The 18,048-nt window shown below is 40.2% G+C and overlaps 1 protein-coding gene across 1 annotated transcript; it reads right to left on the reverse strand.

The window, feature by feature from the left end:
- Nucleotides 1-2,938: 2,938 nt before the first annotated feature.
- On the reverse strand, nucleotides 2,939-5,824 carry TMSB15C (thymosin beta 15C). The gene is made up of 3 exons (XM_061178532.1): nucleotides 5,756-5,824; nucleotides 4,216-4,320; nucleotides 2,939-3,290 (listed from the first exon to the last, which is right to left on the reverse strand). The coding sequence occupies exons 2-3, from the start codon at nucleotides 4,313-4,315 to the stop codon at nucleotides 3,253-3,255; spliced, it is 138 nt and encodes a 45-aa protein (XP_061034515.1). The 5' UTR covers nucleotides 4,316-4,320; nucleotides 5,756-5,824; the 3' UTR covers nucleotides 2,939-3,252.
- Nucleotides 5,825-18,048: the final 12,224 nt, after the last annotated feature.

Genomic DNA, 18,048 nt, shown 5'->3' on the forward strand with positions numbered 1-18,048 from the left:
GCTCAGCCAATGAAGGACCTGCAGACCCTCAGCCACAGCCGTTGGCTCAAAGTAGGAGCAGGTGACCTGAGTTGAGCAAATAAGTGCCTTCCTGGGTGTTTTCTTGGAGACTGAGGAGAATATTGGTGTGGTATTTTTTTTGACTGTCGTTTGCTCAGGGCCCTAAATCTCAATCCCTGCTAATAGTGGGCTATTGGAGAAAAAGTATTTCTCTGGTTAGACAGGCTAGAAAAGTAACCCCACATATATTTAAGAAATGCTGAGTAAAACTACTCTAGGTGAGCAATTGTTTTTCCTATCTCATATATGTATGAGTACTCACTTACCAGCTACTGGTCTTTCACCTGCCACCATGTACGTCTCGTATGTTCCCACTAAGTTTAATACTTAACGTTGCTCAGGATGGAATCAATATGTCAATGAATAGGATGATTACCAGATGCAACTGAACAATGGGAGTTATTATCCAACCCCAGCTCACCTGACAACATTTCATTCTTTCCTTTAGGCCCTCTAAAATCCAATCTTGTGGTGGATTACTGTGCAAATACAGAGGTTGCTGAATCTATCATGGATGTATAGTATCTTTCTCAAGTTTGCAAATGGCAATGTTGAAAGGAGAGCAAATGTGTGGGATGACAGAATCAGGATGCAAAGATATCTGATCATGAGCAAATTTGAGCGTGTCAGCAACCAGGATGGTTCCTCATCATGTAATTTGGATCCAAAGGACCCGGGAGGTATCATCAGGAGAAGACAGAGGTATAGAGGCAGGCACACAACAGCTGATTTCAACTATTGGAGCAGGGATTAACTACGTGGTGTGGGACTCTAGTACAGTCCTAGGACTATTGGATAGAAATTACATGGAGGCAGGTTTGGGCACAGTGTAAGCAGCCTGTTGCAGCAAGGGGCTGAGTAACGCTATTGGATAATTGTCTCAGGCAAGAGGTAAGGTATTGGTGACCAACATGGTTACTTCCAACTCTCAAATCCTCTGGCTACTCTAAGCCCTGTGATGGTGTCACCTCACTGACATTTGAGCAGAGGTGACCCCCCGCTCCCGGTTTTGCTTAGGGAAGTTTATGCTATTGCAGAGACCATAGCTTTCACCTCCTGTAAACCCAGTGATTATTCAAGAATGTCAGCTCTTAGAAGGGAGTGGTAAGATAATACTTGAGATTGCAAATAGGTATGGACAGCATAATCCCTTTTAGTCAGAAAATATATGAATATTAATAGACCACAGTCAGGATGGTTATACACTCAAAGGTTAACATGCGTAATTGGTGGGATTACAGGTGATTGGTTCTTATAAATTTCAAGTGAAAAAAGTATTGTTTTAAGGCAGTGATCTGGACTCATCTATTTATATGTATTCCTTATTATATTAGCCAGCTAGGCTTGCCATAACGAAATACTGTAGACCAGGTTGATTAAACAACAGAAATTAATTTTCTCACAGTTCTGGAGGATAGAAGTCCCAAAATCAAGATCCAGCAGGGTCATTTTCTGGTGAAAACTCTCTTCCTGGCTTGCAAGTAGACACCTTCTTGTTGGGTCCTCACATGTTGGGGAGAGAGTGATCTGGTGTCTCTTCCTCTTCTTTTATGGCCACAGTACTATCAGATTATGGCCCCATCCTTATTATCTCAATTAACCTTAATTACCTAAATACACTATCTCCAGATCCAGTCACATTTGGGGTTAGGGCTTCAGCATATGAAATTTTTTGAAGGGGAGACAATTCAGTCCATAGCACTTATGCTCATCACAAACACCAAAAATACTTGGTTCATAAGACAGTGAATTCTGTTCAGGACAAGAATGAAACCAGAGGTTCAGTACTGTAGGTCATTAGAGGTTATTAGACATCTGAGTTTATGCTTGATAGAAGATGTGATGTGCTTAGCACAGTATGGATTAGCAAGTGTCTCTTGCCCCCTTCCCCATCCAACCCCAACCTTGGGTGTCCCCTAACTTTAGTTGAAAAGCACTTTCCAAAAAGCAAGAAGAGTCCGGCTAAAATTCCAGCCCTTATACACCTTAGAAGATTAAATCAGACCCTGTGTTTTAATTTCCTCATTTCTGAGATAAGGGAGCTAGTCCACGTGACTTCTTCTCCCAAGGTTCTCTATCTCTATGATTCCAACTCTAAGGAAAAAGCACTTAGTATCCCTGTTGGGAGGCAGACATACTGAATAATATCCTGCAAACTGAGAAGGAACTTTGAGACTGAAAAATGAAGCGAGCAGCTCCATAAAGTGCAATTATGAAGTTTTCTGTGGGTAACTTACATACAGGCACGATAGATAGGGCAGACAGATAATCCAGAGGCATTCACAGCTGCACTGCACACTGCACTGCCAAAAAGGGTACAGGGGAATTTAAAGGGGCCAAAGCTAAAAGTAGAATCTGACTACCAAGAGAGAAGCACGTCTGCACCAACTGGAATAGGAGTTTTTTCCTCTCCCCAGGGGTCTCATGACCATTAACCATCTATGTCAGCAAAAGGCACTCTTCCAGGTTTCATATCAGATGAAGGCAAGGGTAAAAGTTGATAGGGAACTCATCTGGCTTGGACCCACTCCTTGTAAATTAGGCTAAAGCTCAGTCACGTGGAAAGGGGAGGAGTTAGGACTGTGTGGACTAAGATGGAGCTGACAAAATGGAGTCAGTATGGTTCAGCCACACAATCCCCAAAGGCCCTCCTCTGTCCAGATCAGACAGAGGAGGGCCTTTCCCATGTGCCAAATCTGCTGAAGCAGTTTTCCTGCACCCATTTTTTTTGGATGAAAAGTACCCTTGTGTACTTTCATTCCTTAGAAGACCACCAGGAATGAACCACAGGAGCCTATTATAAACATACTGATTATATTTATTATGTTATTGCTCCATTACAAATGAAAATAAACCGTGAGAAGATGCAAAAGCATGCAACTTCATGAACATTATAAAGCAATAGAGGGAACCATTGTAGAAAGTTAAAAGTGGCTTATCCGGTAGGGGGTGCAAAGACTACAAGCACAAAGGTCATCAACGGTTGGATTATTGACAGCATCTGCCAGCTGGAATTTACGCACCAATGGAAGTTTTAAAATGAATGTCAGGGAACGTAGGCTACCCCTGACCTCTTAGCCAGGGATTATGGGTGAGAAGACATCAGAAGATGCCTAAAATCTCTACAAAGTTTTACCAAAATCAAGACACTCAAGCAATGTTGAAATTTGCTCTTGCAAGGAGATCCCCATCTTACGATGTTTGACCACACTCTTTCTCCTGCTGGATAGCTGGGGAACAAATAAACACAAAAAAATCATTAAGAGGGTATTTACCTAAGATTAAGTTCAGTTTCTTCCAAAAGAGCTCTTTGCCAAGTCATTGGAGGCTGCCATACCTTCTTTAAATTTAGAATGCCAAGGCACTACACACAGATCCTCAGTCAGGTATGTGTGTGTGCAAATTAATGAGCTGAACATTTGTTAGACTCAACTGTGTGTTTCTTTTTCCCCATTTGAGAGGTAGATTTATGCTATTGCCATTTTTACCATAGATCACTCTGAGATTGGGGGGCAAGTGAAGCACTTTCTTCAGATTTATCTATCACTATACAATTAGGAAGTTATGTCATTTCAGACAATTTTGACTAACTTTGGAACTTGCAGACAATGCTACATGACAAAACGTTTCCCTTGGCTTGGGGTTTCTCCTGCAGGCTGTAAGTGGGGAGGGCAAAATTGATCCCTTGATCCCTGGGAGACTTGAGTATACCCTATATCTAAACTGATTAGCTTACCTCATCTTGTCATCAGGTAGAGAAGGCCAAAACCACAGTTTGCATGGCTCATTAGGGATGAGATTAAAGACCCAAATAGCTAGATGCAAAAAAATGCCAAATAACAAAAATCGGACAAAACTAAGATGTTTCTAATGCTATGTCCAATATTCCAAGATTGGTTTCAATGTGGGTTTTAGTAGTTTTCCACCAAAAACCAGCTTTTTAAAATTCCCCCATTACTACTGGGGCCTATTTTGTGAGAACTACTTATATAAGCAAAGTAAAAAAGGCAACTATTTGATATTTTTTAATGTTATACATTAAATAATTCGTACTCTAGTTATTGCTTCCTTTGTGGTAAAATTTACTAGAAGAGTTTATTTACTGAACCTATTAATTTTCACCATTGTTTGTCTCAGAAAGTCCCCATGACTTACTTTCCTTTGAGGGAAGAGTGTTTTTTTCTTTAGTGTTAGTTTTCTTCAGTTTTGACTTGTCAAACTTCTCCACTTCAGACAAGTCTGGCTTATCACTCATCTTGACTAAAAGACCGGGAAAAAAACCATAAAAAAACTTATCTGGTAGAACTATTATCACACTAAGGAGTAACAGCCAAAATTCTCACATTTAATATCAATGTGTATTTTACCTGCTGATTTTCAACAGGAAAACAGCAACAGATCTTAGAAAAGTCATATTTTTATTAGAATACTTTTTATTAACCCACATCATTACCCCATTTCTGATAGACAGTAAATGCCATTGGATCAGGATGCACTAGAAACCAAGATGTTCTAGAAACCGGGAGCCAATATGTCTGGCTTTTAAAATCACAGCAAAAGTAAAATGGAGGTGATAGAAACACATGAGCAGATAGGAATAGAAGAAAAAATAAGGACTGGGTTTAACCAGCTAATGAATTTGTTAGGAGATGATAGCACTATTTGAGCACGTTCACTTTGTGTTCAATTACTATGAGAGGGGGGCACTTTTCTTGGGGGTTAGGGAGCAGCACACAAAAAGGGGTAGCACAAATTGGACTAGTTTCTTTCCATTTCATCTGCCCAAAGACAGTAGAGGAGGGATTAAATCCAGTCATAACTAATTACATGTCTCACAATAACTCCTTATGGCACTGGTTTGTAAACGCTATAAGACGGCACAGCTAATTATGATCAAACCAAGAACTTCAGCAGAATGGGATAAACTAGAGTTCATTTTTATTTCACCATATTTTCCCCTCAAGAGGAGAGGGTAGTAGATGAGGCTAGGAGATGAGGTGCCATGTGATCATTCCGGGTTTGTCCAGAAGAGACAATAGGAGACCCCTGAGCCCGGAAAGCAGAGCTCTCCTGCGCGTGCCTGGCCCCACCCTGATGGGGTAAGACACGTCTAGTGCCCAGACTAGCATCGAGAGGCCCCCAAGCAGCCAGACGTCCCCAAAATGCCTCCCTTCCGTCGAGGTCACCCTAAGACCATCCTTTGACAAGCAATCAGCCACCAATCTCCAGAGGGGGGAAACAGGGGCTTCAAATAATAATAACAGGGCTGGGTGCATAGACCAGTTTGTTAGCAGCAATCTGCTTACATTTCAAAATAAATATCATCATTGTCGGGAGCCCAGTCCAACCTAACAGCCACGGGAGGGGAGAGAGCGAAGGGCCAGCCCCAGAGGGCCCACTCCGAGCCCCACACTCCTCATCCCCTCAGCCTCGGACTTGCAGCCACAGCGGACTGGCCGCTCTAGGGGCTCCCCCCTCGGACCTTCCAGGGACAGACCCAGGGAGGATTCCGCAACGCGCGCAGAAGGCGGCGCTGCGAAAACAAAGGCGCGGACTCGCCAGGAGGCGCAGATACGAATCGCCCGTCCCAACCCCCGCCCCTCCAATTCCAGCAGGCCCGATATGCCAGCCCCGCGGCCGCCACGCCCTCCTGTCCCCACAGTCCTCTGGCTCTGGCGGGGCCGCACGTCCTCACCCGAAGGCTTGAAGACCAGTGAAAGGTAGACCGCTGAACTGAGACCGCTTGGTACACAGGACGAGGTTAGCCTTCCTATGCGGAACCCCGCAATTATAAGCTGCGTGACAGGCTCCGCCCCCAGACCCCGCCCCAGTCCTCGCCAATTGGCCAAGGGATCCTAGACCCGCCTCCTCGCCCCTCCCACTTATTTAGACTTGCTGACCTCAGTCTACTGTCTCCTCTCTACTCAGGACCTCACCCTTGCAACTGGGTGTTGATAACGTCATACCAGATCCGCCTATCCAGACCCCATCCAAGCCCACTGATTCCCCAAGGGATCAGTGGCTGGCCTACCTGCCCTGCTTCTCCCACTACTTTCGTCCTGAGGGTCCACTTCCCTTCCTCCCAAGTATACTCACTCCTCCACGATAATAGGGGCCTCTACAATAAGCAGACACATTTTACTCAGTTAGCTTTGAACGTCCAAAACTCCGAGATCCAAGCTGAAGGAGCCGTAATCAGGTACTCTTGGCTTTTTATATCCAAAGGACCCTAAGTATGCGGTGACAACGAGTGATGCTCAATGTCTGTTCTGATCCTTGGCCAGGTGTTGGAGGAGGGGTGCTCATGGAGAGGGTGGGTAGTTCAGGATCATTCACTCCCACAACTGGGCATTTCTGTGACAGTGGTACGCTCCTATGTAAAAGTCACATTTTCTAATTTTTCAGCCACTGAATATGGCAGCAGTGTAATCAGAGGAGAATCTGCTGAGGCTATTCATCTTTATATCTCTAATCCCGAGCACCTTGCTTGGTCTACAGTAGACACTTAGATAAATACCCGTCTTTAGATTGAAGTAATAAATCCAGGATAGAGCAGAATTTTTGGACAGCAGCACCACCCAGTGTCTATGTTGGGAGACAAAAAGGAGAATCCAGTAGTTACTTGAAAGAACTAAATATTCAAGGTCATTTTCTGGATACTCACCCAGAACCTTAGAGCATTAAGGTAAAATGGAGATAGGACTATGTCTTTAGCTTGCACGCCATATTTTCCATAAGGCTCATGTATGGTGGTAGAGATCTACATAGATCAGCAATTACTCTCTCCTCAAGCATTTCTCAGGCCTTCCCCACTTCTCTCCATTTTCTTTTCTATGCTCTTGTAGCACGATGTGCTAACTTGAGAGTTTTGTATGTTCATTGGACGAACTGTTAATACAGAAAGGCACGCTCCTTCAACAAATAACATTCATTGAGTAGCTACAACATCCCAGGCATTAAATATAACAAACACTAGTGTTTCCACCACTCAGATTTGGATGCTGTTATATTTAGGTATATTTACTTTGTCTTTTTTTTAAGGAATAAAAACATTACAGAAAAATTGAGGTTTCCTTGACCTTCACCCCATTTCCATTCCCCTCCCACTTCCCCAGGGTTACTCCTATCCTGAATATGATATGTAGTTTCTAGCCCATTTTTCTTTCACTACAGATTTATGTGATCTGTTTCCAGGAGCAACATGGAGCGTTCTGTGGACCAGTGCTCCAGGTGTAAGACTGAATTTCCATATCTCTTGGGGTTGACAGCAAGCCTCAGACACTCACCTCCCCACCCCTAGCCGAAACTTCAAAGTCTGTCTTGAATCTATCTGCCTCATATCCATCAGAACTCATCAATGTCCAACCCCACTTGTGTCAGTCACCACAAGAACCCCCATATCCCCGCGATACCCCTCAACTCCCACATTCTAACTTCCATAAGGCTGTGACCACATTCTCTCTTCAGTTCACTTCTCACACCCCTTCCTTACTCCTAAAACGCAATGCAACCTCAATAATTCCTCCATATCGCCACCCTCTTCTCTGAATGTGCCTTTCATTGTCTCGCCTTAACAGAAACCAGGCTCTTCCCTGAGGACTCTGTGTCCCCTGAAGCCCACTCAAGAGAAGTAGATGATTTTTCTCTCCCATCACCATTGTACCACAGAGCCTGAAGCTCTGGTAAATGTCTTCCTTGCTTCTCACTGCTGCCTTTAGAGCATTCCTCTCCCACATCCCTGTAAATCTCCAGCTTTTGACAGCTTGTGTCACCAACTAGACTTCATTGTCATCATCTACCAAACTTCAGTGCTTCTCTCCCTTATTTCTCAAAGATTTTAGCTCCTGGAACTATGTCATTCCCAACGGTAGTAGTCCTGTCTTAATTCCTGGTGAGCTCAAGAATGATCATTCTGTTACACTGGCGCCTTCATTTCTCCTTCATGACATCGACCTTGACCCCAACTCAGCTACTCATTCCCATGGCCATACCCTAGGCCTTGTCACAGCAATTACAGCAATCCCTTCATAATCTCAATTTCAAACATCCCTCTTTATGACCATCACCTCCTCTTTTTCCAGCTCATTCCCTTTGGTACCCAGACCCCACTATCCTTTAACCTCACAAAAATCTCCAGTCCATTGGTTTTGCCAGATTTCACCATCTCTCGGTCCCTTATTGTTTCCTCTCCCCTCCTTCCCTAGTTCAAATGTCATGCTCAGTCTTTATAATCACTCATTGACATATACCCTCCAGTCTCCTGCCCCTCTTTCACTTTGTTTGCTTCCCTGGCAAAATCATAACTCTAGCTAAGTCCAAATACACCTCAAGGAGCCTGAACTCACACAGCTAAACCTGGCTAGAGGAAAATACACAACCACAAACTTTTGAATTTTGATCTTTCCCCGGGCTATCAATATGTGGTACGATACTCTCTCGTGATGCTGGGCAGCAGCAGAGAGCTGCAGCTCCCAGTCAGCCACACGATTACTGGGTAAACAACTGATACTGATACACTTCCAATCATTCTGTACCCATTCAACCATTCTGTTTTTCACTTTCAGTACAATATTCAGTAAATTACATGAGATATTCAACATTTTATTATAAAAGAGGTTTTGTGTTAGATGATTTTGCCCAAATGTAGGCTAATCAATGTAAGTGTTCTGAGCACGTTTCAGGCAGGTTAGACTAAGCTATGATGTTGGGTAGGTTAGTTGTATTTAATGCATTTTTGACTTATGATATTTTCAAGTTACAATGAGTTTATCCAGATGTAGCCCCATCATAAGTTGAGGGAGGTCTTTAGATCTCTTTCTCTCACACCAGTTCAACAATATCACTACCATCTCTCGCCCCTTTATCACCACCATCAATGTTGTGCTCTCTACTAGGTTGTTTCTATCAGGATACCATCATGCTGTTATTTCTTATCTTCACGTAAATACATTCTCATCATTATATATGGAATATATATATATATATATTCTCTTACTCCACTTCTGCAACTGCTAGCATCTTATTTCTTTGCTGCCATTTAAGGCACATTTTTCTTTACAGATGTATGTAATATACACCTCCACGTGCAATATTTGAACACGAATATTTGAAGGCATCGTTTGAACCAGTTCCTGGTCTAAGACCACATTCCCCTAGGCTTTCTACCTACATCAACCTGGTGCCAAGAGGGAGCCCCAGACAACTTTCCTTCCATAGCCCCCTACCCTCTCTGCCTGCTCTCCATCTCACTCACTCTGCCCCAACCATGGTCTCTCTGCTGTTCCTCAAACAAGTCACAGTCACTCTTGCCTAGGGCTTTTTCAATGTCCATTCCATCTGTCAGGAACGTTCTTCCCTCAGATATCCACTTGGACTACTCCTTCACCCCTTTGTAATAGTTGTCTCTATTCACTGTTTCCAATTTTTCTCCTCCTTCCTATTCTCATTTGAACACATTCCAATCAGGGGTCCACCTCCACCACTCCACTGAGATTGCCATTCTCAAGGTCATGACTAATTTCTACATTGATCAATCCAATGGTCAATTCTTAATCCTTACTGGACCTATCAGCAGCATTTGGCACAGCTGATGAGCCCCTCTTCCTCAGTTCACTGTCTTCAGTTGGCTTCCAGGACCCCACATTCTCCTGGCTTCCTCTGACCTCACTGGCTGCCTCTTCTCAGTGACCTTTACTGGTTCCTCTTCTCCTCCCAGACCTCTTAAAATGGGAGTGCCCCCGGGCTTGGTCCCTGTTCTTCTCATTTCTATCTACACTCCCTTGGTGATCTCTTCCAGTCCTATGCTGTAAAACACTTTCTATACTGATAACTCTTAAATTCAAGTCTGCAGACCAGATCTGTATTGCTGCCTACTCAGCACCTCCACTCAGATGTCTAATAGACATCTCAAACTCAAAATGTCCCAGATTGAATTCCTAATCTTTTCCCCCCAAACCTGCTCCTCCTACAGCCAGCCCCATCTCAATTGATGGCAATTATATCAGTCCATATACTCAGGCCAAAAATCTTGACATTATCTTCAATTCCTCCCTTTCTCTCCCACTGTACATCCAACCCATCAGGAAATCATTTTGGTTCTAACTCAGAGTGTACCCAAAATCCAATCATTTCTCACCATCACCATTGCTACATATAAGGTCTAATCCACCATCATCTCTCATCTGAGTAACTAAAATAGCCTTCTAAGAGATCTCTCTGTTTTCATTCTTGATCCTCTATGGTTTATTCCCTACACAAAAAATTTAAGTGATCATTTTTAAATATAAATGAAATCCTTGTACTTCTCTGCTCAAAATCCTGAAAAGATAGCCAGTTCCATTCAGAGTGAGAACCAAAGTCCCTACAAAAGCCCTACATTTTCTGGCTCTCCATTATATCTCTAACCTCCCCATCTGCTCTCTTCCTCACTCACTCTGTCCCATCTGTGGCCTCCTTACAGTTCCTCAGAAAAGCCAAGCTCACTGTTGCCATAGGGCCTTTGGAGTGCTCTTTTCCAAGTTATCCATTTATTTAAATTCTCTCACCTCCTTCAAGGCTCAAATCTCACTATTTCAATGAAGCCTAGCTGAACTATCCTATTTAATACTGCAACCTGCCCATCCCTATTCTATCTGTCTTACCCTGCTCTGCTTTCATCATTCTCTAACACACTATACAACTTATTTACTTGCTATGCTTATTGCTTTATTTCAGTCTTCCCCCATTGAAATGTAAAGTCCACGAGGGAAAGATCTCTGTTTTGTTCACTGATTCTAAGTACCTAGAATTGTGCACAAAATGAAGATTTGTTAAGTGAATTGTTTTCTCATGATTTTTGCTTCATGGTAAATTATATCACACTGTGTGTAATCATCTACAACTTGATTTTTTCACCCATTATGCTTTTTTAGATTTATCCGTGTTCATGCTATAACATATGTACATCCATTTTAACTGGTATATAATATTCCATTATATGAATAGTTTCCTTATGCATTTCCATTCTTGTGGACATTTGAGTTGCTTCCTTTTTTTCTATTACAAACAGTGCTTCAATTAATATTCTTGTTATAGCCTCCTATTACTCTATAAATGTGTTTCCTAGAAGTGGAATTGCTAAATGACAGAGTATGTTCATCTTCAACCTCACTGAACATTGCCAAATAGCTTGTCATAGTAATTGCACCAATTTACACACATATCAGCTATAGAAGAGTCCCCATTTCCCCCACATTCTTGCAGATAAGTATTTTTAAATTTCTTTTTATCAATCTAACAGGTGAAAATGAGCATCTCCCTAGTGTTTGAATCTGCCTTTCCCAGATTATTTCATGACATGAGCACTTTTTATAGGTTTTCTGGCCAAACTCATTTCTTCTTCTGTGAATTACCTTTTGATATCTTTTACCCATTTTTCTTTTGTTTGTCCTCTTAATATTGCTTCTTATGGGTGCTTTACATATTCTATATTCTAATTATTTGTCTGTAACATATTTTGCAAAATTTTTTCTGCAATCCTATTTTGTTGGTTTGGTTTACAAACCATTCCTATTTGGTTTACAACAAGTGTAACTGGAATAAACCTGTTTAAGGAAAGAACAACTTTTGGTGAACATGCAACTCTACTGGTGGGAAAGTATCCTATTAGGCAGGTATTGAAAAGGTTTTACTTAAGTATAAAATACATACAGAAAAATGGACATATCTTAAGTGTGCATCTTGATGAATGTTCACAAAATGAAGACACCCATATAACCAGCCCGCAGATCAAGACCATCCTTTATCCATCAATTATCCATCCTTTCTCCACTCTTTTGCTGTGCCATATCCTTCATAAATCAATTTCCTGTATATGCCATTTCCAATTTTGTAATCAATTGTCAAGTTCCACAAAAATGGGCCTGTTAATATTTTGATTGGAACGTTATTGGACTTATGGATTAATTTGAGATGAATTGCTAACTTATTGACATGAAGTCTTCCCATGCATAAATGCAGTATTGCTGGGAGACCCAATCCACCATGGGCCCTGAGCATCCCTGCATTTTCTTGCTGAGTATGCCAAAAATGCAAGTCCCTGAAGACTGTTTATCTGAGCCATTTCTCAGGGTCATGTTTGCAGTAAAGAATGAAGAAGTATCTCCCCACAGACAAAGAGCAGGCTTGCTTCTACTTTCCATAAAATCAGTGGAGCTTCCAAACTCATTGTTCCTTTCCTGTAATGCAATCCACTATGTGTGCAGCCATCTATCATGAGTCCTTTACATCATCCTTGTGGGACTTGGGGGAGCATTAGGAATAGATGCAAACCAACACGAAGCTCTGGTTACTGCTTTTGTTGTCAATAATAAAGTCCTTAGTCTCTCACCCAAGAGTCTCATGTCTTATGCCAGAATCCACGAAACTAGGGCAGGCTAATGTCTTAGCTTGTATATAGGCAAGATCCCAGACCCTGTGCAGGTCTTGACAAGTATATTTCTTCACTTTCAGATATTTTTTAAATGTCCTTCAGTACAATTTTATACTTTTATGCGTAATGGCTTGTTCATATTTGTTAGCTATCTTTTTAGCTGCCTTATAGATTTGGGGGCTGCTGTGAATGGGTTATTTTTTCTACTGAATTTTCTAATTGGTTGTTGAATTCTACATCCTTTTAAAACATCACTAGTGTAGCTATTCATATGGAATAATGTATTTTCCCCTCAACAGACTGTTGGCTTCTCTTGAGAGCAGAAACCATGCCTTATTCATGTCTGTATTCTTCCAATGAAATATTTAGTTCAATTAACATTTATTGAACATCTACTATGTATAGTTGCTAAATAAGGAGTGAGAGGCATTTAACCATCAATAAAACAGGGTACCTGCTCTCAAGGAGTTTATAAAATGTGAAGAAGACCAAAACATCCACAGACTATTACCATTAAGAAAGTTATATTATGCATGATAGCAGAAATATAAACAAAGTACTATGGAAGTAGGGGCAATTCAATGTGATTTGGAGGATTATAGAAGTTCTCGTACCATATGGTGTATTTGAGTTGGGCCTCACAAGGTAATCAGCATCCAGACTAGTACAGATGGAAAGCAGGGGAAGGGAGATGACTTCTCATACCATGCCTGGCATTCAAAGTCATCCACAGTTTAGCCCCAAGCTATTTTTCTGAACCCAGATGTTTAGTCCTCCAGGAGATAGGAACTAGCCTCTTATCCGTTAACCCTTTCCCAAACTCATAATATTTGAGTTCCCACCTGTTGCTTTACATTGTAACACACTGATTAAAAGCAGAAGATTTAGAATCAGATAAATTTGGATTCTGGCCCAGGCTCTATAACTTACTGACTATGAGATCTTGGGCAAATGAAAACTAGTAATGGTGCTTATCTCACAGGATTGTGTGATAGATTAGATAATTCTTGTAAAGCTTTGGTATAGTACCTGGTACAGAGTATGCACTCAGTATACATTAACTGTTATGAATGGTAACTCTATTTTATCCATCCCTCTGGTATTAATTCTCAAGTCAATCAAAACACACTTATTGTATATCCACAATGTGTAGTAGATTGTATTAGATATCATGGAGAACACAAAGATGAATAAGACCCTTCCTCTGCCCTCAGTGACCTGTCAAGTAAAGGATATAAAATATGTACACAAATAATCATGAGGCAAGGCAAATTAAAAGACCTGGATTTTCTCTCTGGCCCTCCATAGCATGAGGAAGTTGGAACATGATCACCAAGATTACTTCCAAGTCTAACATGATTGTATGACTTCTATGATTGTAAGTGCTACATCAAGGTTACTAAGTACCAGGGGAAAGTGGAAAAGAGGTTAAACCTGATTCTACCTGGAAGAGTCGGGGATGCCTGCAGAGAGGAAATGACATTTGAATTGTGTTATAATAGACTGGTATCATTTGGTGAAGGAAGAAATGGGAGGAATGGAATTCCGTGAAGAGAGAAAAATAAGAACAAAGGGAAGTGTAGGGCACACTCAGGGAATACCCAGTAGTCTTGTATGGTTGGAACATTGGGATTCATAATGTTTAAGTAGGGAAAAATATGGTGGAAGCAGTAAACTGGTGTCAGATCATGGAGAACCTTGAATGTCATGTTAAACCATTTGGATTTTATCTATAAGCTGTTCACATTGGAAGGTGGTAAAGAGATCTGTTAAAAAGAGTTGTGGCAGTTGTTCAGGTGTAAAATAAAAAGGGGCTGAACAAGGGCTGCGGGTCTAATAATAGAAAAGAAAGGACAGAAATCTTTCAGCATTTTCTTTTTTTTTTGGTCGCACTCCGCAGCTTGTGGGATTTTAGTTCCCGTACCAGGGATCAAACCAGGGCCCTCAGCAGTGAGAGAACAGAGTCCTAACTACTGGACTGCCAGGGAATTCTCTCAGCTTTTTTGATATACTACTTTGTGTGTATTATTGAATAATTTTTAATCAAACATTTCTTCAGGGCAGGAACCATTCATTCATTCTAGAAATATTTATTGAGTACCTACTATATGCAAGACACTCTTCTGGGCACTGGAAATACAGTGGTGAATGAAAGAGGTCCCTATATGTTAAGACTATTTCTGTTGACAGTATCAAAAAATGATGATACCACTGGAAGTGGGAAGACTAGGTTCAGGTGGGTAGGGGAAAACAGAAAGTTCAATCTTTGACATATTAACATTGGGATGCCTACAAAATATCTCAGTGGAAATGTCAAGTAAGCAGTTGGATATAGACATCTTGAGCTTTTTTTGTGCTCCATCCCACAGTTCTTCTCCATTAACATAGTAATTTGTTTAAGGTGAAATATTTACTTTTTGAAAACTTGATGAATGATTGGCATCTTTATAGATAATAGTATATTATATTGATCAATATATATTATATTACAATGACTATGTCAATATGAGGGAGCAACACATATAAACTGATTTATTAACACAAGGTGTATATTCTTCCTTAAAACAAAACAGAAGAGCATTACCTATAAGAAACATATTAAAATCCCATTCCTGAGAATCCTCTTTATTGTTAGCAATTTTTCAAAATTCAGCAATTAGTAAAGATCCAACATAAGATATGTTAGACACTATGAAAAATATTATGAAACTTTGAGAAACATTAAAATTAGAGTCTCAACCATTATTTTTGCTTACATTAAAACTCAACAGTTACTTTTGCTCAAATTAAAATCTCAACAATAATTTTTGTAGAAAATAAAATCTCAGCAACTATTTTGGTAGATATTGATAAGAACAGTTAAGAAACTCTTGAAGAACAAAAATGAGGTGGGACGACTTTCCCTATCAGATAGCAAGACTCATTACAACGTTGCAGTAATTAAGGCAATGCCATATTGGCACAAGATTAGACAAATAGATAAATGGAACAGAACAGAGAGGCCACAAATATTCCAAAGAATATATGAACACTTGATATTTGACAGAGTTGGCATTATGAATGAGTGGGGAAAGGAGAGATTTTTCAACAAATGATATGGGGCAATTGGGTACTTGTAAGGAAAAATAATGAAATTGGACGTCAATTCTCACACTCCATACAAAAATTAATTTAAAGTATATTAAAGACCTAAATGTAAAAGGCAAAATTATAGAAATTTCAAATGTTAATAAAAGAGAATATCCTCAAGATGTTGGGATAGGGAAGGATTACTTTGAAAAGACACAAAAAGCACTATGGATAAAGAAAAAAAGATTGATAACTTTGACTATAGTATAATTAAGGACTTCTGTTTGTTGAAAGAAACCATCAGGAAAATGACCAAAAAATAAGAGACAAAGTGGGAAAAGATATATGCAACACATATAAAGGACAAAGAAATAAAGTTAGAATATATAAATAACACCTACAAATTAATTTTTAAAAGGCACACTACCCAATAGAAAAAAATTGGCAGATGTATTGAATAAATGCTTCACAAAATAATAAATCCTAACGTCTGATAGGCTTATGAAAAGATGCTCAAGAGAAGAAAAAGAAATAAAAGGAATCCAAATCGGAAAAGAAGAAGTAAAACTGTCACTGTTTGCAGATGACATGATACTATATAGAGAGAATGCTAAAGATGCCACCAGAAAACTACTAGAGCTATTCAATGAATTTCGTAAAGTACCAGGATACAAAATTAATGCACAGAAATCTCTTGCATTCCTATCTCTAACAACAAAAAATCTGAAAAAGAAATTAAGGATAAAATCCCATTTACCATTACAACCTAAAGAATAAAATACCTAGGATTAAACCTACCTAAGGAGACAAAATACCTGTATACAGAAAACTATAAGACACTGATGAAAGAAATTAAAGATGATACAAACAGATGGAGAGACGTACCATCTTCTTGGATTGGAAGTATCAACAACGTGAAAATGACTCTACTACCTAAAGCAATCTACAGATTCAATGCAATACCTATCAAACTACCAATGGCATTTTTCATAGAACTAAAACAAAAAAATTCACAATTTGTATGGAAACACAAAAGACCCCGAATAGCCAAAGCAATCTTGAGAAAGAAAAACGGAGCTGGAGGAATCAGGCTCCCTGACTTCAGACTATACTACAAAGCTACAGTAATCAAGACAGTATGGTACTGGCACAAAAACAGAAATATAGATCAATGAAACAGGATAGAAAGCCCAGAGGTAAACCCACACACATATGGTCACCTTATCTTTGATAAAGGAGGCAAGAATATACAATGGAGAATAGACAGCCTGTTTAACAAGTGGTGCTGGGAAAACTGAACAGCTACATGTAAAAGAATGAAATTAGGACACTTCCTAACACCATACACACAAATAAACTTAAAATGGATTAAAGACCTAAATGTAAGGCCAGACACTATAAAACTCTTATAGGAAAACATAGGCAGAACACTCTATGATATACATCACAGCAAGATCCTTTTTGACCCACCTCCTAGAGAAATGGAAGTAAAAACAAAAATAAACAAATGGGACCTAATGAAACTTAAAAGCTTTTGCACAGCAAAATAAACCATAAACAAGATGAAAAGACAACTGTCAGAATGGGAGAAAATATTTGCAAATGAAGCAACTGACAAAGGATTACTCTTCAAAATATACAAGCAGCGCATGCAGCTCAGTATCAATGAAACAAACAACCCAATCCAAAAATGGGCAGAAGACCTAAATAGACATTTCTCCAAAGAAGATATACAGATTGCCAACAAACACATGAAAGAATGCTCAACATCACTAATCATTAGAGAAATGCAAATCAAAACTACAATGAGGTATCTCCTCACACCAGTCAGAATGGCCATCAACAAAAAATCTACAAACAATAAATGCTGGAGAGGGTGTGGAGAAAAGGGAACCCTCTTGCACTGTTGGTGGGAATGTAAATTGATACAGCCACTATGGAGAACAGTATGGAGGTTCCTTGAAAAACTAAAAATAGAACTACCATACAACCCAGCAATCCCACTACTGGGCATATACCCTGAGAAAACCATAATTCAAAAAGAATCATGTACCACAATGTTCAGTGCAGCTCTATTTACAATAGCCAGGACATGGAAGCAACTTAAGTGTCCATCGACAGACGAATGGATGAAGAAGATGTGGCACATATATACAATGGAATATTACTCAGCCATAAAAAGAAACAAAATTGAGTTATTTGTAGTGAGGTGGATGGACTTAGAGACTGTCATACAGAGTGAAGTAAGTCAGAAAGAGAAAAACAAATACCATATGCTAACACATATATATGGAATCTAAGAAAAAAAATGGTTATGAAGAACCTAGGGGCAGGACAGGAATAAAGATGCAGACATAGAGAATGGACTTGAGGACACGGGGAGGGGGAAGGGTAAGCTGGGACGAAGTGAGAGAGTGGCATGGACTTATATATACTACCAAATGTAAAATAGATAGCTAGTGGGAAACAGCCGCATAGCACAGGGAGATCAGCTCAGTGCTTTGTGACCA

Source organism: Eubalaena glacialis, chromosome X (assembly GCF_028564815.1).
Source record: "Eubalaena glacialis isolate mEubGla1 chromosome X, mEubGla1.1.hap2.+ XY, whole genome shotgun sequence".
Lineage (NCBI taxonomy): Eukaryota > Metazoa > Chordata > Mammalia > Artiodactyla > Balaenidae > Eubalaena > Eubalaena glacialis.

Bases quoted from the DNA above. Each gene is read 5' to 3' on its own strand.
- TMSB15C (XM_061178532.1), bottom strand. From the start codon at position 4,315: ATGAGTGATAAGCCAGACTTGTCTGAAGTGGAGAAGTTTGACAAGTCA. The intron at 3,291-4,215 runs GTAAGTCATGGG...TTTGTTCCCCAG, and splicing joins CACTCTTCCCTCAAAGGAAA to CTATCCAGCAGGAGAAAGAG.